Raw genomic sequence first — 21,402 nt, 5'->3', positions numbered from 1 at the left:
AAAAGCATGTTATTTTCCTTGCACTTCCCTAATTCTTTTTTAATGCCTAGGACTATCTAATGGCTAATTTGTAATTTCCTGCCCACCGATATGCAGATGAATGACAAGCAAAAGCCCTCTGCATGTTTAATTATTGTGTTGATTTAGCAGCCACTTTTCCCTCAGTGCAAGTTTCTCTCTGTGTGTGCTCTCATGCATCTTGTATTTCATTATATTTAGAAGCATGCTCTGTGCCTTTTTATGCTCTCTTAGTTCCAACATACAGTAATTACCATGTTTTGTGTGCAATGGACCTGATCCACCAGCAACTGTAAATCAGGAAAACATTGCTGACTTTAAATGAAGTTATCCCAACTTACACCAGACCTGAGACCTGACCTCCCTTATTTTTAGTGGTGAGGGAAGCATTATCTGTGTGCTGGGACCCTTCTGAAGTAGCAGAACATAAGATTTAGAAAACTTCAGAGTGGTGAAGATCCAAATCAAAGCCTGCAAATGCACAAATGTGAATCTATTTATATAACGAGCTCTATTTCTGCTTAACCCCTGCAAGGAATTGTAACTCTCTTTGAATATTTGATTTCTCTCCTTCAGCAAAACACAGTCTACTTAACCTGTTTTTGCTACTTTCTAACAGTTTCACTGGTGGGCTGCTTCCCTATGTCTTACATTTAGCTTAGGTATCTGAATGCTCTTTCATTAAATTAAGGCAATTAATAAATGGAGACGTTAAGCAATCAATTTTGTCTGCATATCTCCACAGCCTTATGTATGACTGGCTGTAATCACAAGATAAATTCAATGTGCTGATGTATGGTAATGTTCAATAATACATTCTCCACCAGGCTCAATTCATCAGGGAGTTTCTGGAGGGGAGGCATTCGTTATTGGCTGTCTCCGGACCTCAAGGATAACATTTCTGTCCTTTCCATTGGCCGCCCTGCTGCTGCAAGCCTCTTCCCGTCTTATTTTGATGATGAATATGAAGGCATGCTAAGCTGTGCCGGAGCGTAGCTCACACCGCCTGCACTCCCTCCCCGGGCTCAAGGACTCAGGGGCTCCCTCTCTGCTTCCTCTGCCCACCGCCAGCAGCAGCAGCAGCACCAGCAGCGGCAGCAACGCCAAAAGTTGTGATGCTTTTCTTCACCCAGTGCTTTGGGGCTGTGTTAGATCTTATTCATCTGCGGTTTCAGCACTACAAGGCAAAGAGGGTTTTCTCAGCTGCCGGGCAACTTGTCTGCGTTGTCAACCCAACGCACAGCCTAAAGGTGAGTTACAAATATTTTTCCTCTTCTGACATCTTCTTGGCTTCCCACACCCCCCCCCCCCCCCCCCCCCAACTGCGTTTCTCTGCAGGGAATGAAATGATGCTCTGGCAGCAAGGGAGAGTGCCATTAACACACTGCAGCCCTGGCAGAGAGGATGTTTGCATTGTCTTGCTGCATGATTCCCTTTGGAGTGAAGGAGTAGCAACCCTCTGCTCCAAGCGATCGTGGGAAGTTGCTTCTCCCCCTCCCCAAAGTTTCCTCATCCCTTTCACCCATGTGAAAGGCATGTTGCAAGCGTCCGGAAAAAACGAATGGAGAAGTTAGTTGGATGAATTCACATTCCTTTTTGGTAGAAGGATGCTGGGGGGTCTCCCAGGCTGATGCCCAAGCACAGCGGGATTCTGCCAGGCAGTGGGGAGCAGCGAGAGGGCGGGTGGCAGCAGAGGGGTCTCCAGCTGCCGGTCTTGCTTGCTTTTTGGAGGAAAAAGTCTGTTCCTGTCTCCTGAAGGGAGTCTGAAGGCGTTCCTCTGGCACTGGAACTGTCCTTAAGCTGTTTGCAAGGTGAATCTATTTTAGGCAGGAGAATACATTTGCCTTAATGCAAAACTATTTATAGTCCCCGTAAAACATTTCTCTTACACGCTCAGTTCTGGATTTTCACTGAGAAAGTGGCATCAGCTCTGTCTATGCCAGAGCGCTGATGTTTGTACATAGAGAAGGAACAGCAGGGGGAGAAAGCACCTGGGAGGCTTAAATTACTTTATCATGGTAGTGAATGACCAACTTTAACAAAGTGTCTCCTGTTTTGCGGGAAGTCCTTGCGGACCTGACCTGTGATGCTGCTCCGCTAGTCCAACACAAGCTCTGAAATGAGTTTAATTCAGGACAACTTATCTCTGGATCTACCGGTGCCCCTGCAAGGAACTCGGAGGGGTTGCGGGGAGCATGCTTCCTGAACTGTGGGTCCCTGGGAGGTCCATTGATGGGTTGAATCCCTCTTCAGAGCAGATTTCCCAGAGTTGCATTTTCAGCCTCAGGCTGTGCTCAGGCAGGGAGAGGTTGTTCCTAGCAGGGCACCAGCTCCAGGAGGATTTCACTGCAAGGAGAGGATTTCACTGCAAGGAAAGGATTTCACTGCAAGCACTGTGCTCAGCCTGATGAGTGCTGCCGGCTGGGGCAGGCATTCCCAAGGGACACACTGCTCGGGTGCGGGCTCGCCTCTCCTGGCATTCCTCCTGTAATGACACAAGCTGTTTAAAAACATGCAGCCCTGTCGTTATCTGAAAGGATCCGAATGGATAAAAGAAGCAGCCGCGTTCCTAAGTGCATGGAGAGATTCTGTAAGTGAATGTTTCTGTGCTGACCCCTTTTAAGGGGCTGTCTCCTGCTACTTTCATCTATAATTTTAATTAAAAAAAAAAAAGAGCAGAAAAAAGGTTATTGAAGGTCACAACGCAATTTCAGTGCCTGTGGCACTGTCTGATGAGGTCCCATAAGCACACAGAGGGGTGTCTGCTGACTGCTCCACTGGTATCTAGGACTAGACCTGAATTTATCAGCTCAGGTCCTCTCGAATTGCAGATTTGTTACTGTGTGAGCTGCAAAATTTTACCTTTGAGCATACCAGAAAATGTTAATGATTCTGTTCGTCTCTGTTAAACACATCGGGCATTTCAGCTTATTAAAATCCCCCATGACCAAGCTCTTCACTGCTCAGACCCAAAGCCCGGTAGAGATACCGTCTTGGTACTGTCTTGACAGCTCTTGATATTAGGATGCAAAACTCTCCTGGAAACAAATGGGAGCCTCTAGGAAAAGGTCCAACACCTCAGTGAAGCTCCAGTGAGAATTGTCTTGACCTGGGTGGGAATTGCTCCCCTGATAAGATTGCAGTGGGAACCCTGTGGCACGTTTCCCCACAAAGGCCTGTTGAGACACCAGACAGATGGACAGGCTGACAAGAAACGTCTCTGCTCTGAAAAAAGCAAACCCTGACTGTAAAGTGAAATATGCTTTGAAGGTGCTCCTGAGTTACCCAGCTCACATACAGCTGGGTAGATATGGTGGGCTTTAGCTCTGATCTGCTTTTAAGGTGCTCAGTTTGGCCCATCATCTCTGTAAGGAACCCATCACCGCTCAGTGGCAGAGTGAGTTAGACCCCTTTGTGCCCAGCACAGCACTGCCCCCTCCAAGAACACCAGCTGCCCCTGAGCATGGCACCAGCTCTTGCCTGGTGGTGGAGAGGTGGTCACCTCCAGCCAGCAAGGCACCTTGCCCAAAATCTGATGTCAGAGACAAGCCACATGAACCTCCTTCTTGGGGTACCAGTTTCTCCCCTGGGGATGCACAGGGAGGTTGTGATTTCTCCCTCCAGCAAAATGGCAGAGGGACTTCTGAAGCTGGGACAGGGAAATCCTACCCCCAAGCCTGTCCTCTATGCCAAACGACACCTGAGGGAACATTAAAAATGAAAGGCACAAACATATTCTTCTGAGGTGGTTTACAGTATTATGACTACTTTGATGCTTCACAGTCTACTATTTCTAGCTGGGTCATTTCAACTGTAACATTTTGCTGACAGTCCCCAAATCTATCTGAACAATTGACAAGTGGAGTGAAAACTGTATTAAGGTTTGTGGTCGATGAATACATGCCTGCTAGGAAACAAGGGCTAGAAGCAATATAATTTCTCTCCCTTCCCTTCAAAGTTTAAATGTTTGTGCTTACTCCAGAATTGTAAGCTCTTTGCAAAAGGATTATTTTATCCTATATCTCCACAGCACCCAGGTGAGGGGGCTCCTGGCTCACCGGTGCAAATGATAAATGACAGGCATCGTATTCTGATGTGATTATGCACACTGACATCCCTCACATAGGTCAGGTCCTCAATCAGTGCCAACACGCATAACTTCATTAAAGTCAAATTGCAGCAGGACCTCCTTCCACCCAGGGGGGTGCTCGGGGATGGTGGTGGGATCCAGCCATCCCGAGGACCCATGGCTGGTGATCACATATGTGTGTCAGAGATTTGTATCATGTAAACCTCTCAGTGAGCAGCAGAGGGCAGGGAAGCCCTGGTACCCTCCAGGGAAAACTAACACCAGCTTGTGCTGTCACAGGCCCACAGCGAGACCAAAGGGGGCCTCCAGTAAAGTTATGTCAGCACACCGTCACTGCAGTCACAGCAGGACCTCTGACCGTGACCAGAGCCCATCCATCACTTCTTTCTTTAGGAGAGGTCCGGAGGTTGGCAGAGAAGCACACACTTAGAAACCCATGTCTTCCTTCCCACTGAAAGGCTCATTAACTGAGAAGGCTGATGAGTGCTTCAGTGTATCTTAAAGGACAAGATGGCAAGAGTGTCAGCACAGACACCTCTATTGATCTGCTGCTATTTTCCCTGTGCACGACAGGCTGATGCAGTCGGCTTTAAACAAGGAAAGACAGCTTTGCAACCATCTCCCTCTGTTTCACTTGTTTGGCCGGGGTATGAATGGGGTGGGAGGGTTGTTTCAGAGCCACTTTGTCTTCTGGCTGCTTTCTGCTCTTTGTCCACCCACAATATTCCCCAGGCAGGCATGGCAGCAGCATCTTATGAAGCAGTGTTATGCTGGGATCAAAATTCACTTGCCAAGCAGAGAAAACCACATATTTACTGCACTTCTATAGGTCACCTTCTTTCTCTACCATATTATGTGCATTACCTTGTAACCTGCCTTCCTTCAAGCATATGGTCACCATGACATCTCCCCTTGGAGAGGCACTGCCAGGCAACAGAGCTCCCCAGCCAAGTGGCTCCTCCCTCCAAGGCAGTGTTAATTACAGGAGCACCACTTCTGCTGCTGGCTGCAGGCCCCAGCATGCAGGGAAAGTTTTAAGATACTCTGTGTGCATGGAAGAAATGAGGAGTGTTTCATGGTCCTGTGGAGATGAGGCTCAGTGAGTTCCTGTGCATTTTCACCTCTAATAACAATTGTCCCCAGCACTGCTAATTGCAACCTGGGGAGAAGCCAAAGGTGGGTGGCGTGTCCTTGCTCTTTAGCTGGCATCGGTCCCTGCCCCAAAAACCAGCCATTGCACATGGCAGGGGACTGCTGTGCAACCACAGCCCAGCTGGTACCAATGCTTTGCGAGGTGCTGTGTACAGCTGGGTAAAAGAGATTTTCTCTGTTCAAGGACTTACTAGCTTTTTACACGCAACTTTAACTCTTTGGGGAGTGTGAAAAATGTTCTTGTAAAGAGTAAAAAAGTGTGGTTATGTTCTGCTTGTAAAAAACACCCATCTCTGTCTCTGTAGGACTTTAAGGAACTCACTGAATTATAAAAAGAAGCATATTTAAAGGAGGGCATAAATAGTTAACAATCTTATATTCAAAAAGGGTTGTAGCATGGTTTATGGGGCCAAGCTGTCGCCTAGCTATTTTTTAAAGCAACAAGCAAATCTGCTCTAAGTTAGGGAAGGGGTTTGAATCCTGTTAGAACAGTTTGGCTCTGCACACAATGGCCAGCCAAATAGCATTGTAATCCACTTTATCTCCAGCAGGATTACAGTACTATAGTGCATTATAACCCCATGAGATTTATTTATTTATGTGGTGGAAACAAGGAGAGAGACTCTGAAACCTGCTGCTAACAACCCCCAGACACCCTCTGACACCATCTCATCCCGGACAACCTCAAATCTCCCATGCAGGGCTGTGATTTGGGGAGCCCAAGTGGTGTTTGGCCCCAGTGACCAGCAGGATGGTGACAGCCATGATGAGAGGGGCTGCAAAATCCCCTGCTGCCTGCAAACCCAGGCTCCTGGCAAGGCACCTGGGTCCCATCCCAGCTGTGGGCCAGGGCTGTGTGGGCACTTCGCACCTCAGATATTCAAATCCTTGTGTAGGGGTGTGGATGGCAGCAAGCAGCGCTGCTCTACCACCCCTCTTTCAGCCCTGCCTCTGTTTGAAGGGGTTTCAGTGGGCAAAACTGGAAACCAAGATGACCACGAGCACCGTGGGAGCCTCTGTGCATGCGTCCGCAGCCACCTGCAGAGCTGCATGCTCCAGCAGCTCTCCCTGAGGGCTCTCCATCCACCAACGCCACTGCTTTGAGCTCCCCTCTATTGTAACCCATTAACCTTGAGCCCACAGACTCTGTGTATGTGCAACCCACGGTAGGTTGCACTATAGTGCAGGGTGGCATGGGCTTTACTCCAAGCATGCTGCAAAGCAGAGCAACTCCAAGCTCCAGCGTGGTCTCCCAGAATAACAGTTATAGTGTCTCCTTGGTGGAAGGAGAGGGAGGGAAAAAGCTGCCATGTCAGGAGATTCTTTGTTAATATGCTCCAGTTTCCTTCTCCCCACCTCCTACCCCTAATTACTTACTGCTGTTAACTGGCTCTGCCTGTCATGCTACAGCTCTGGAGATGGGAAAGAGTGGGTAAGCATTCAGTCTTTTCCTGCTCATGCTTGATTTGGGGGGGGAATTTCAATAACAAACCTGATCTAGTTGCAGGACATTTCAAGTCAGAGGCTATCAATGGAATATGGTGCTGTTATTTTAATATTAGAGAAATGCCTCTCCCCTCGACAGGGTGTTTGACAGCAGGGTAAGGAGTGGCCATCAAACACCACCACATATTGCTTTGTAATCCACCCACTCTGCTACGGCTAGGCATATCCAGAATTCCTCAGTGCAGCGCTTTGGGTTAGATATAACAGCCCAGATACATCCCTCAAGAGAAATACTGCCCCAAAGAAATTGCAGTGGCTAACACACAGGGTGCAGAGGAAAGAGGGATGTTTTAATATAAGCCTTGATTACATGAAAGGAGTGGAGACATGTCAGTCTGCTTCCCAGCAGATGTAAGTCATCCGCGGACATTACCACTACTGGCATTAATCAACACACATTGTTGGTTGCCTCAGTAGAATACGAATATGGTCCTGCAAGCCCCAGATGTTAAAAAGTCCCAGGCCAGGTTCCCAAGCATCATGAATTTTGCCTCAAAATCACAGTTGACAGAGCATAGATTTTTGTTTAACCATGAAGAGTCTCTGCTGGTATCAAAGACCTCCCAGCACACTTAGCTGGGGGGCATGCAGCAACTTCCACTTTTTTCTCAGAGACAATCTGAGGTTCTTAATTAATCCTAAAAATCAAGTTTAAAGCACAGCTGATCCTAAGAGCTCCTTTAAAGCAAGGGAAGGGAGCTGCTGTGGTTGTGCTCTGTCTCTCCTGGGCTTTGACACTTCCTTCGCCATAGAAAGCCGACAATCCTTGTCCTGCCTGGCTCAGAGTTGGAACTTTATGTCCCTCCTGGCACCCCCAAAACCTTCCTGTCACAATGGGCAACCAGTGTCCCTCAGCCAGGTGCAAAAGTGGGAAAAAGTGTGAATCCTGCAATAATTTCACAGAGTGGCGGGAGGAGAGCAGTCTTTACCCAGCTTTACTAAGGGCTGAGTGAGCATGGGAGAGATGACTGTGACTCTCAACACCTCTCAGTGGTGTTGCCACAGGCACACATGGCTGGGCAGGGCACAGCATGGTGCAGAGGCATGGTCCTCCTTGGAGCCGCTGGAGGTGGGTGCCGGGAGGCACTAGGGCCATCAAAAAGGAGAGAATTCCTGTGGAGAGCTGAACAAAATTCAGGTAACATGCTAGGCCTGGTTTTGGTGTGATTTTTGCAACAGAAGCAAGCAGAGCTGAGCCACCATCAAGTTCAGCTGATCTGGGCACAGCTTCTGATGGAGCTGGAGAGATCCTGGGCCTGAAGTCTCTGCTTAGGTCTGGCTGAACACGGAGGCAACTTCCCAGCCCACCTCTGTATGCATGTGCTGTATTTGGAAATTAAAAACACAGATGCTGAGACACTAAATATCTTATCAGATTGTGTTATTTTTCTTTCTTTCTTTCCATACCTTGTCTCTTTATTCAGTACCTTTTTTAATGTGCTGTTGTCCTCATCCTGCCCGTTCTCTGCTATATCAAAGTCTTAAAGCAAAAGATTGTCTTCATCTATTGCTCAATAACATAATTTTGGGCCTTTTTTACTCCTGCTGAAAGGAAAGCATCACTAACTTCACTGCAACTTTGGAGTTCTTATTTTTCTCTTAGCTCTTTCAGAAGAAATCACAATCATTCAATCCTCAGCTTGTTTGGTGCCACCAATTTCCCAGTGACAGATTAAGTCCAGCTTTAAAATGATTACCAACAAGATGAGGAGAGCTGCAAAACCCAACTAAATGTTGCTGTGGATGCAGCTGGCAAAGAAGCAAAGTGCCTCACATGCTTGCAAAAGCAAAAGCTAATTTCCATTGTGCACTGGATGGGGCTCAGGCAGGCAGATCCAGCTGGAGGTGTCACGACTACCTGTTGTCCACCCAGCCCAGTGATCCACGATCATGATCCCTTCACCAGTCCTGGCAAAAGAGAATATCTTCCCTCTGCTTTGGTGTGGTGAAGCAAATCCACTTTCAGCAGGGGTTTAAACTGGCGATCTGGTGTGTGCAGTTCCAAAGTAGGCACAAGTCCCTTCTGCTTCCATGCCACAGGAGCAAGCAGCTGGAAAGAGCAGTGGCCTCAGCTAGTTCTCACAACCTCCTACGAAGCTCTTACCCCTGAGGATTATTGAGGGCTGTGCTGAATGGCAACATTTCAGTTGTGCATGGAGATGTCCTGAAAATTGCTCTGGGTAACCTGCTGCTAATAGCCACCTGCAATACTCCTGCTCAGCTCTCCCACACTGTTCTCCTCCAAAGAGGGAAGAGTGTCCTGGCACTGCTGGAACTGGATAAATTGCCTGACACATATGCAGTGTACAATTTGAAGCACTTTTATCTAATTAGAGGCATTTCTGAGTGTCTTATATAACATTAATAGGTTTATCTTTAGCTCTCCCCTTCAGTCTCAGCAACAACACAGAAGTGCCGCTGGGGGAGAATGGCAGAGACCTCTGAGTAGTTGGCATGGGTTTTTTTGGTGTGCTTTTTTTAACAGGTAGAAATGTTTGAAACAACTTTGGAAAGGGATTAACCAGTTATTTCCAGACCAGATGCAGTACTTTCAGTCCTAGTCTTTTCTTCCAGAGCAATTCTGTTCTGAGCTGATCCAGATTGAAACCACTCTTAGAATCATAGAATCATGGAATGGTTTGGGTTGGAAAGGACCTTAAGGTCATCTAGTTCCAACCCCTCTGCCATGGGCAGGGACACCTTGCACTAAACCATGTCGCCCAAGACTCCATCCAACCTGGCCTTGAACACTGCCAGGGATGGAGCATTCACAACTTCCTTGGGCAACTCATTCCAGTGTTTCACCACCCTCACTGTAAAGAACTTCTTCTTTATATCTAACCTAAACTTCCTTCCAGGTTGTCCTCCTCGGTAAAAAATAGATCATTTGCACAGCTTTAGTGATATTACTGGTATTTTAAACATCCAAATATTAAGCTCCTGATTGGCTGGCGAATTGCCCATCAACCCTGGGGAAATGTGTCAGAAGAGAAACACAGGTCCTTGTGAATATCTTAAACAAAAGATAGCACACTCATATCAAGTGTCAGCTGAAATAGAAAGAGAAATAGAGAAATGGATCATAAATGAGACAGAAAAAGATTAAATCAGTAACATCCCCTTATGCAGAAAACAAATACTATAGATGAGCAAGGAGGTGGATGCTACGGAGCAGAAAACCACATCAGCAGAGGATGAAAACATTTGCCCACACTTTGGAACTGACATGTGGAAAATAAGCAAAGTAATAGGTGTGAAAATGTAGTAAATAACCACCACACGAGGATTACATAGAGCAGCTAGGGTAAGGGGACGATTATGGTCACCTTCAGGCTTTGTGGAAATGAAAGGCTGAAATGGAAGCAGCAGGATGGTGGCAGGTGGGTTGATCATGGTAGTGCCCTGGTAGAGCCAGCAAAACCACTCAGAGGCTCAGTGTCAAGCATGTGCACAGATTCAAATATATGTATGTTTTTCAGAATCAGACCCTTATTCAGACATACTTCTAAAAAACTTGATCCAGCAAAAGACCATATGAAAAACCTGCTGGAGAATAGCAAACTTATCTGTCTTTTATGAAGAGCACAGGGCGGATTGAAGACACCTTCTTCAATAGGGAAGTAATACTAGATGTCTCACTGCTGCATTGCGTCATCTGCCCAGACGAGACATGTTTGCACATGGGGATGTGTTATTTCTGCTGGTTGGACCCCCTTAGTATGAAAAGGCATGCTACAGACCAGCGGGGCCAGTGCTTTGCTTATGGGGCAGTACTGTGAGTTCACTACTTGTATTACCTGAGAGCTGAGGACATCTATGTGGTGCAACATCTTTTGGAGTCTAGCATCAATGAGAAGAATTGTCCTCAAAGGAAGGCTGTCTTTCTTGCCACTGACAATCTAGGAAGCCAGAAAACTAGCTTGGAATGGATAGGTCATTTTTGTCTAGCTAAAGTTAGATGAAATGAACCCCGCCGTTACCATACAGTTCCTTTGACTTATGCAAAAGAAAACCCAATCGGGATAATTGTCTCCTTAAGATAAATACAGAAGTTTGGGCACAGTAATACTGAGTATTAGATTCACTACTATTTTACACAGGTTCAGGTAAGATAATCTGACAACCTTCTTTCCACTTCCCAAAAGCAAGCTTTGAGGGAGATTTCAGATATAGCAAAAAAAGGTGTGGCAACACGACTACAGGGTGAGAGCTTTCAGTTTATTTCTGCTAGAAGAAACTTCTCACAGAGAAAAAAAAAAGGGAGTAACTTTTTGGACTGACAACAGAGAATTTCATGCAAAGCATGTAAAGAAATCACTGATGCTTTCACCAAGGAGAACAAGGACCAGACGTAAGCTGAAACAAGGGATATTTTTAGTACATATGAGGCAAAAAGTCCTTCTCATAGAAATGGTGAGGCACTAGCACAGGCTGCCCAGAGAAGCTCTGTGATCTGCATCCTTGGAGATTTTAAAAACTTGATGGGACCCTGAACAACATGACCTGTCTTTGCAGTTGACTATCCTTTGAGCAGAGGTTGGAAAATATGATGCCCAGAGCTCCTTTCCCACCTGAATTGCTCTGACCCTGCAATCCTGTATAAAAACATATCTTGGTGTGCAAGGAAGGGTGCAGCAGTGTTAGGGTTTCAAGGGTAATCATCAAATGGTTGCATTAGCAACCAAGCCAAAGTCATATAGAATCACAGAATGGTTTGGGTTGGAAAGGACCTTGAAGATCATCTAGTTCCAACCCCTCTGCCATGGGCAGGGACAAATATTTGAAAGACATATCTGAAAAGAATCAAGATGGACATACGGGACACACTCAGGATTCCAAGAATCAACACGGGATCCCAACATCAGAGAAAAATTACGGAGCTATACCAGCTACACAAGTATCTGGTAATTTAAACTCATCAGAACTGCAAATCCTGGTGGTAGCCCAAAGCCCAGGGATATTACCAGCTAGTGAAATCAGTGTGGATTGAAAAGGAGGCCACTGTGTCAGACGAGGGATGGCAAAGAGAGCAAGATATATTTCAAAATATGCTTTGGAATAAGCATCCATATTGGTAATTACAATCAATACAAAATAAACTCTGAAGGGGAGAGGACAGGTTGCTCAACGTCTATTGGAAAAGACTACACTGTGGCACAAGAGTAAACATGTTCCTAAAGAGCCCTGAGTGGAGCAAATAACATGGAACAGGTCACATGGAGCAAATAATCCACTTGGATAAATCTGCCTTTCATTCTCCTTATGGGATGGCTGCCAGCTGAACGAACTTTCCCTGCGCTTATTCAATTAACTGCTTCATGATTACTTTCCCTCAAAGGCAGGATCTCTAATGCTTCAGATCCACTTTTTGGCATGCAAGCTGTGTTAATTAGCTATGCAAAGAGGTACAAAGCAGAGATTCTACTTAGGTAACATTGCTTCTGTTCCCTGCCTGGATTCTGCTTCTGCTCTCAGGCTCGATGAAGTCTGTTTCTGTTTATCTTTGATCAGTGAAATCCAGAGGTGTTACACAGATTTTGGTGACTCAGGATGAGATAGCGTCACTAGAGGTGAGGTAATGCTGTTTTACCCAGCCTTTTTAGGCCAGCTCATGGTTTGCAGTATGGAAGTCTGTAGGTGACCTGTATTTTCTTGGGGCAGTTTAAAGTATCGCCATCCCACATGACTTTGTTGGTCCCTTAAAAGCTGTCATTGCCCTGGTGCAGGGACAGCAGAGACGGAGATAAAGCTTGGTCCTCATGCCACTCCTAACCCATTTCGTAGGCCTTTTTGGGTTTATTAAAAGAGTTTGCACTAGTATGTCCGACTGACAAGGCAGCTGAAACGCAGGCATGTTTCCCTTTGCTGCTGTCTGTAGGTATGTGAGTCCTGGCAGTGGCCATGCAGGCACTGGGAACAGGAATGTCCTAGGCCACCACAGCAAGCTTTACTAGAGGATATCTGACAGAATGCTGAGGCATCAGTCCTTGAAAAATATTTTGCTGGTGTCTAAGGTTTGTTGCCTTGGGAGAGATGGTTGCATTTCTTTTTCTCTCCTCTCATTCCTACAGAGTAGTTGTGATGCAGTCAGGGGCTTGTGTGACTTGTTTAGTTTTCTCTCTGCCATCATTGTGACAAATGTTTTTAGGGAACCTCTTTATCCCTGTTGAGTCAAGTAGTATCCTATATAAATACTTACCTCAAGGCATGTAGCCAGCTTTAGATGTCTCATTATCTGTGTTTTCAGGAGTGGCTGAAAAGACATGTTTTCCACAGCCACATGCCAACCATGGCAGAATGTAAACTTAAAGGCGGCAGCAATGAAGCAGGAGCATGTTCCTTACAAATAGGGGTGTGTTTACTTGCAGATAATTCATGGTTATTCACAGGTCAAGATTTAAAGTGTGGCAGGAAAACAGACACAAATGCTGGCAGTTATTCAGTGTCATTTCATCTTGTTTCCCTCTTATAGTCCAACTGGAATATTTCATGCACTTATAATTCCAGCCCTGGAATCTCAAAGGTCTAAATCATATGGGAAATAATACAGCTTTAAAAATAAAACAAAACCTTCACTGAGTTTCTTCTGCCATAGAAAATATTTCAAAAAAGAGACTTAAAAACAGTAAGGTCATGCAATGTTGCACAAACATAACCACTGGTTTGTAAATAACTGATTATAAAGACTGAATTTTCTTTCAGGCTGTTGGTAAAAGACAAAGGCACTATTAGAAAACAGATCTGAAGCCAGCTTAATCTCCAGGAGCTTCACAAGGCAACACATAATTTGGTGTTGCAGCTAAACACGAGCATACTGGTGAGGTATTTCTTAATAATTCTCTTAATAGTAAGCTAGTGATTAGAAAACCACATCCCAGTTCACAGATAAATCCAGGCTGCATCTGGGTGTTTTGCCTATCTGCTGCTTTAACTAAAGCAACTTTAATTTGCCAGAGGCCAATCGACAGCATATAGCATGAGAACTCAGTCTGATGAAGCAGATGTTGGGGAAGGGAAGACCTTTTCTTTACTCATAAGGAAAATAAATTGATGCCAAAAGTAGACATTCAGTGTTTTTTTTGTAATAGTAACATTTGCGTCTTGACTTTCACAATATAGAAGAAACTTTCAGCTCAAGTAGCTTCTGAGTTGTTTTCCATGGAAAAGGACCTGGATGTTCTCTACAGGTAAGTTACGCAGTGGGTTGCAGCCAGCTCCAGTCCTGGCCGACCAGTAATTACAGCTCAGGCACTCCAGTAAGACCAGTGCCACCTGGTGTTTGCAAATAGCCAAGGGTTGAAAGATGAGCAAGAACCTAGCCCAGCCACTGCAGTTGAGAAGTCCCACAGCCTAAGCGCAGTTTTGAGGATAATTTGTTTCCCTGGTGATGAACAATCTCACCTCTTGGCAGGTATCACTAGGCTTCCCCAAGAGCCATCCAGTGAGCATCTGTTCCTAAGTTCATGGCCAAAATCAGCCTGAGCTCCCTGGAGAGCACTCATTGATGGCTGACCCAATGCTCTGGACCCAGCTACAGCTAACAGTGACAGAGTTTGCTGTGCTTACCTCTGTACCCAAAACTGCTTTTACAAACAGAGCCTTTGAGCTCACCAACAGCACTATAAGGCTGCCCATGTCCTGCCCTGCTTGCCCCAGGAGCTGGAGCGTGAGAAAGGACAGAGAACAGATGCAGCAGAGGTTGGATACAAGCCAGTCTGAGCCTAGCAGATAAATAGCTGCATTAGGTGGGTGCTGTGCCTGAACTAATAAGCCATGCAGGAGGCAGGATCTGTTCACTGCAGCACCCTGACAAGACACTGTGATTTATCTGCCTCCAAACCTGATGGGCACATCCACATGCTGCAGTGGTCCACTGTGCAGCCGGAGCTGCAGGAGGGATCAGCTAGCTGGGTGCCCTGCAGGCACCTACACCTTTGGTTCTCCCTCTGTAAATGAGGTGGGGAACAATGTTCTTTGACATTGGTTAGGAGGTTTGGGATGGAGGCCAAAGTAGTCAAATCTCCTGTAGTAGGTTAAGCTGCTGTATGTGTGTGAGGACAAAACTGGTCCTGTTGCCATAAATACTGTGAATTTGATGATCCTTTTGGTGTCTATAAGGCTGGGGGGATACGGTCTTCCAACATCACAGTCATGCTGTAAATATGTAAGGCTCAAAATGAGGATGCTGAAGCTTAATTGTAGCCACCTAAGTTTATAATATTTTTACCTTAATCCCTTAATGATGATTATACTGTGAGTAGAAAACTAAAGCATTTTAGCAGCACTAAGTAATACTTAGGAGGCTCATTAATCCACAGTTAATATGCAGCCACTACTGAGATGGAATGAAGCAATCATGCTGCCTCAGCATTACGCAGCACGCCATCCCCCCCTGCCTTTAGGAGGCAAGTGGGGAATGTCTGCTCTACCTGGGACTGCTGCAGGAGGGGGACAGAAAATGGTGATCTGAGGTAGACACCATGAGACATGCTCAGCCTCCTAACTTCCCTTGTCATTGTGCATTGAGGCTTGGGGCAGATCTGTGCCAACACCTTGACTTCTTCCCTAACAAAGACAGCAAAGTTGGCACCTTTTACTTTCTAACCAGAGCGAAATTCGGTCACCTAGGTCGAAGGCGGTTCTTCAGAAAAGTGGGTGTCAGTGCAGCAGCCTCTGTGCTTTTCTCTCGCAAAGGCAAAACCTTTGGGAGGTCAATCATAAATCATTTAGGCTTCACTGCATATAAATGTCACTTATCTTCACTGATAAACAAAAATGCTCTTCATCACTTTGGGTTTTCTTGGTTTCCCTGCACACAACAGCTATTAGACTGTGCCTCATTCAGTCCATGATGACTTCCCAGCTGTGAAGCAGAAGCAGAAATCACAGTGTCTGCAGTACAGCCGTACAGTCTCTGGGCTTTAATTCCAAGGGGGCATAAATACTCATAGAAAATGTCCTAGTGGCACATGGCAAATAAAAAAACTTGTCAGCTCAGTGATCTTCAGGAGGTTTTAACTGGCAGAAAATCCAAGGAGGTACCATGCACTGCCTTAGGACAGGGTAAAATGAAAATGGTATGTCATGCACTAATAGATGTACATGTACTATGTGGTTAAAGACAAGATCTTCCTTTATCCTGCTGGGGAACTTAATATTCCAGGTGCCTGCCACCATAGGAAATGAGTAATGATGGTTCCAAAGGATTTTTGTGTGTGTACTATCTTCACTTCCAATGTGTGACTTAAGGTTAAGGCCACTCATGCGCTTGTGACCTCAGGTCTTTGTGACCTGCTGAACTGCATCTGGATGCAATACAGTGTCGTGGCCAAATGTCCAAAAAAGCACAAACCCCATCAACCTGGGGTGGCTGTTCTTAGTTGTAAAGAAAGAGAGGAGCAAGAGCAGGAAGCCTGCCCTTCTCGTGGGCTTGCCTCTCAAACCCAGTCCCAAAGCTGAAGAAGGAAAGAAATGTATGTGCTCAAGGGGGTAAATCCTTCTCTGGATAAGAGTGGCAGGGGTGTAGAGTCCAAGCCTGCAGCTGTGCCCTGTGGCTCATGCATGGGTGCTATCCTGGTAGGAAGCTGTAGCGTATGCTCAGCACTGGCAGCCACCCCAAACTTCATGGCCAGGAAACAAGGAGTGTGAGTGGGTCATTCTTAAAATATAATAGCTTGCTGCAAATCAGCCGCTTCCTACATGCTCTGCGCTGCCCCTTTTGCTAATGTGGGCATATCCTCTGCACCTCCTTTAATCCAGAAGCTATAAATGCCATACCATTATGTGATGCTCCTGATTTTTCAGAATATTTATCTAAGCATAATCCATTGATGTTATTTAATTACCATAAAGCAGCTGCATTATAGCATCCAAAGTACATCTATTTGCCATAATTTTACAGTATGGTAATTAACTACCAACGACTTATTTAAAACGTATTTTCAGAGGGAAATGTCAGAGATGCATCACATTTTCATGCCCAGTAAATGCACCTGCAATAACCAATTTGGTATTTAATAAGCTTGCTTATGAGCTCACCTCTGAGAAAAATTATTTCAGAGGACATGTTAGCTATGATGCTTAAGCAGGTTCTCAGAGAGAGAATGCACCAGCTGCAGGCCAGTAACAATCTTTTCTCTATTATGTCAGGGTGTTTTGCTGTTCATACAGGCTTAACGTAGTTGTGGCCTTCACATAATTTTTAAGTTAAACTATTAACCACACAGAAAATCAATATACAATAAAACAATGTTCATTAAGCAAGCCATAAATCAACCCTTCTGTAGACACAGCAGGTACCAAGGACTTTCGTAAAGCTCCTGGCGTGTCATGGTCAAGGGAGAGGAGACTTTTAGCATGAACAACACATTTCTGTGCATCGGATCTGGGTTAAGATATATGCACACTAATGAATATTAATTGGGAAGGGAATTTGTGTCTCTCAGGGCCTAGTAACAATGTGGTGCTTCAATGTGTAGCTCCCTGGACAAGATGTGTACTCACAACATGTTCATCCATCACTGAGGACAAGCATCTGGAGGGAGCCTGAGAAGCTGGCGACAGGGGCAGGCAAAAAGGGGAATCCCATTTTGAAACCCCCCTGACATAACACAGTGTGAAGCTTTGGTGAGGGTACAGTGGAATTTTCTTGCCTCCTAGAGATAAATTCACATCATTTAAAGCTAGAAGCAGCTCTCATGGTAATCTAACCAGGCCAGTTGCACAAGATCCTTTCTCAGGAGCATAAGGCCCTAACTTCAGCTCCCTGATGTCTTTTAGAAAGACGTCTAGTTTGGACACACACACACAATGACTTTAATTGACAGAGATCACATGTCCATGGGCAGAATATGATATTTTTAGAAATGGTACTGTCAGCAGGAAAAAGAGGCTACATTTGATTACCTTGGAAGGCTTAGGGGAAGCTGGGAAGACATTGTTCAGCGGGTTTTTTTTTCCTGAATGTTGATGAAATAGCAGTATCTTGAGATAGCAACCAAAAGCCTGGAAATTAAGGATCCCCTCCCTCCTGCTCAGGAGAACGTCAACATCCCCACAGAAACACTGGGTCCGTTGTAAAAAACACAGTAACTTTGAGAAGGAGTTAGAGGGGAGGCAATGAAATAACCCAGAAAAATCAATTACAGCTGGTGGGTAACAGAGGTTTGTATTGATTTGGTGACATTCCCCTTCCTCAGGATAGGTTTGCAATAGTCTTACATTCCCTCGGTGCTCACCTGTTCCCTTCAAGGTGTCTTTTCCCTGTGCTCCTCTCTCTACCAGCTTTTGCAGGTGCAGTTACAGCTCATCTCAACTGCTGGATCAGCACTTTTTGCCCTCTGAGGCTTTGTGAAAGTCACCCCAGCTTGCAAAACCACTGACTGGTGCTTCAGCACTCTGTCTGCGCACACCACTTACCCCTCACAGCTGAGTCCAGGCTCTCTCTTCTGCTTTCCCACAGTAGCTGCAGCATCCTCCCCAAGCCCCATTTTCCCAGATTGCCCCTTTAGCTATTCCAAGTCACATCCTGACCCACCCAGCTGGTTTCTCAATCCAGTAGCAGGCAGAGAGCACCTTCCCTGCTCTTGTGGGCTCCTGAAGAAGCCCTGCTCATCCCACATCAGGGAGATCAGCCATGGGCTTTCTGCTCCTCCAGCCTGGGGGGTAGCAGCCTGGCGGTGTTACAGTGCCTTAATACTTCAATTCTGTTCTAATTAAATATCGAAACTCCTGTTTCGGGGGACTGGATCTTCTTGTGCTTTCTTTTCCTGCAGTAGAGAGTCCATGGCTCATTGGTCTGGAAAATATCATGCTTGCCTTTGGCAGACAGCCAGGCTTTCATAAAATGTTCCTCAAGTGGAAACTCCCCATCCGTTTATAAATACTGTCACCTACGTTTTAGAGCTGGAAAAACCAAGGCCTTTCTGAGATTAAAGCAAGGTCTATGACACAGAAAGGAGAAAGCCCCAGTCTCCTCTCTTTTCATTAAGAAAGTGTTCACAGCAATTCTGCAGAACAAGAGATGAAACCTCTTCTGAAGTCAGGGGAAGTCTCAGGAGCTCAGCACTTACAGGTTCACACCTTCCCATCAGCAGAAAGAAGGGGCTTTTTTTGAAGTTGATCAAAATAGATTGGATTTTGAAGTTACAGAAATTATGCTAGTTTTGGAGATAATCAGTCCAGGCACCTTCCACATACAACAAACAGAAATACATTGCTAAAAAAGAGAAAAATAAATGTAAGCTGATAGCAGTTTTAGTCCAGAAAAGACGCCCGCTGAAGGATAGACACTCTTCCCTATCTCACCTCAAAGTACATAAACCAGGACCTGTGTGGGGACATTTCAGCTCCTGACTGTTGTCTCAGCCCCAACAGTCTAGATAATAAATTAAGAAACTTACTTTCAAACCTGTGTTGCATTGTCTCAATATTACATTAAACTTGTTATCCAAATCATAATAAAAATGAAGATGCCGTTGAGTCTCCAGGGGCAAAAGCGATAATTTCATGCAAGATGCCTTTTGTTTGTCCCTGAGGTCAGTGCCTGGACATTGCCCATGGAGTGCTCTCTTCCAGCTATGCCTCCTCTAGCAATGGTCGTGGAGGGGAGACCTACAGCAATGTCTTCTGATGATTAAGAGGAATAGGAGGTTTAGATTGACTTAAAGCTGTGGTAGGATGCACTCAGGACTAAACTGCGGCTAAGTTTCATGTCCCTATTTCACAACAGGGACTGCATCGTGCTCATTTCTTTGAAATTTTATCCACCTTTGAACCAGAACTGGAGAATGAAAAGCAGAAATGGGAGGTGGTTTCAGTACCAAAAAGTGGGACTGTGTTTTGGTCCCTTCCCTTTGAATGTGTTTGGTCATATCCCCGTGGGGCAGGCAACAACCCCAGGGTGCATGGCGGCACACTGGTGGGCAGCAGCTCTGAAGCTCAGCATGGCATTTTGCTATTCTGCAAACCAATCTCTGTGGAGAGCAACAGGGTAATTGTCCTGCAAGTGTTCAAATCTACATTTTTGTGATCACTCAAATTCACTGCGAAACTGATGACAGTGCAGGGCTTGTACTTTTCTCCTGTCTTTTTCTTCCCTTTAATATAGCCAAATGGTCTGCTATAAACCATTATGCATTAAACTTCTTGGCACTGCATGTTCAGCACTGAGAGCAGGAAATGATCATTTCGGGCCCACCGCTAAGAAAACCTGTTGAAGTGTCTCAGGGCAGAGTGAAAATCTGGTGCTTGGGGATTAATTATCTGGAATTTAATGTGGCCAAAAGCCAGGTAGCAATTAAATGTCTGGAGATGGAGAGGGTAGTTTCATAATAGGCTTCAGTGGTGAGGCTGGTTTAAGATGTTTTTGCTCTCTCATCTCAGTTTGTTACCAAATTACTGTTTTAGGGGTTATGTTGTGAACCTGATTGCTGAGGTGATCTGCATTTCAAACTCTTTCAGGGGATTATATTTGAGCTGTGACATTTCAAATTTAGGCTCAGGTTTCTGCTGAATTGGAGCAACAAAGATGATGTCTGTATGTGCATGCATACATATGTGCATTTAGACACATCAGCATAAGTGCATTGAGGAAATGATGTTTGCATAGAGAAAGTACAGTATCAAACTCCAGGATTGGCAGGTTATGTCCATGCTGCTAAATTAAAGAGGGACAGGAAGCAACCTCTTGCCTGAAGCTAAATGTCAATTATTTCTTCAGCTGGTTAGAGTTAGCTCTCCCTATAGCAATTTCACCTTGGAGAGGTGTAGCTGGAGTGGTGCAAACAGTGCCAGGGAGTGAACTAATAATTTGAGCATGTGGACCGTCAAGACTCTGGTGCTGTCAAGCATTGGAACAGGCTGCCCAGGGAAGTGGTCGAGTCACCATCCCCGGAGGTATTTAAAAGAAGTGTAGATGTTGTGCTTAGGGACATGGTTTACTGGTGGAGTTGGCAGTGCTGGGGTAACAGTTGGATTTGATGATCTTAAAAGGTCTTTTCCAACCTAAAGGATTCTGTGATTCTAAGAAACATGTGAACAGTTCCTATTTAGTGGTTTTAAGAAAAGCATGTTGCACAGTAAAACTCCTGACCATTGTATTATCTGGCATACAGGTGTCTACTTTGCATTAGTCAAAATCCAGTCCTATCCCGTATTTCATCCAGTCCAGCTTTTCTGCAGCATCCATGTTTCTCTCTGAGTACATTAACCGTATCACTGCAGTTCTTGCTGTCATAGCAAGGAGATCAGGCATGGTCCCTGGTTTCTCCATACAGTATTCAACTCTGGTTATGTAAAATATTACAATAAATTGCTACATCAAACAGGATGCCGACAGCAGGATCAAAACACTATGACATGACACATGTAATATGAAATTATAGGCACTACCTATAGTAGGTATATGTGCACTACACATAGGTATATGTGTGTGTATTAGTTTGCATATGGGACCTAGTGAAAGATTTGAGGAACTGGAGATTTTTTTTAAATCAAGACTTAGGATATAACTGCCCTGGGCCTGAGCAGAGCCCTTTTTTGCCTCTTACAAAAAGCCTGATGGTTTTCTGACAGTCACAGACCAGCTCTCCATCACATATTTTGTTTTTAGAGCTTTAATGAGATCAGCCATAGCT

General features: G+C 45.3%; 1 protein-coding gene across 1 annotated transcript in view; it reads left to right on the top strand.

The window, feature by feature from the left end:
* The first annotated feature begins 978 nt into the window (after positions 1-978).
* Positions 979-21,402, top strand: part of SIAH3 (siah E3 ubiquitin protein ligase family member 3) — a 45,849-nt gene continuing 25,425 nt past the window's right edge. The window contains exon 1 of the mRNA XM_030476413.1: positions 979-1,268. Coding sequence (XP_030332273.1) covers positions 1,134-1,268 — 135 coding nt within the window. The 5' untranslated portion in view covers positions 979-1,133. The remainder of the gene's footprint in view (positions 1,269-21,402) is intronic.

This window comes from Strigops habroptila, chromosome 2 (assembly GCF_004027225.2).
Source record: "Strigops habroptila isolate Jane chromosome 2, bStrHab1.2.pri, whole genome shotgun sequence".
Classification (NCBI taxonomy): domain Eukaryota; kingdom Metazoa; phylum Chordata; class Aves; order Psittaciformes; family Psittacidae; genus Strigops; species Strigops habroptila.
The sequence above is the reverse complement of the archived record's forward strand: the minus strand, read 5'-3'. Positions and strand labels throughout refer to the sequence as shown.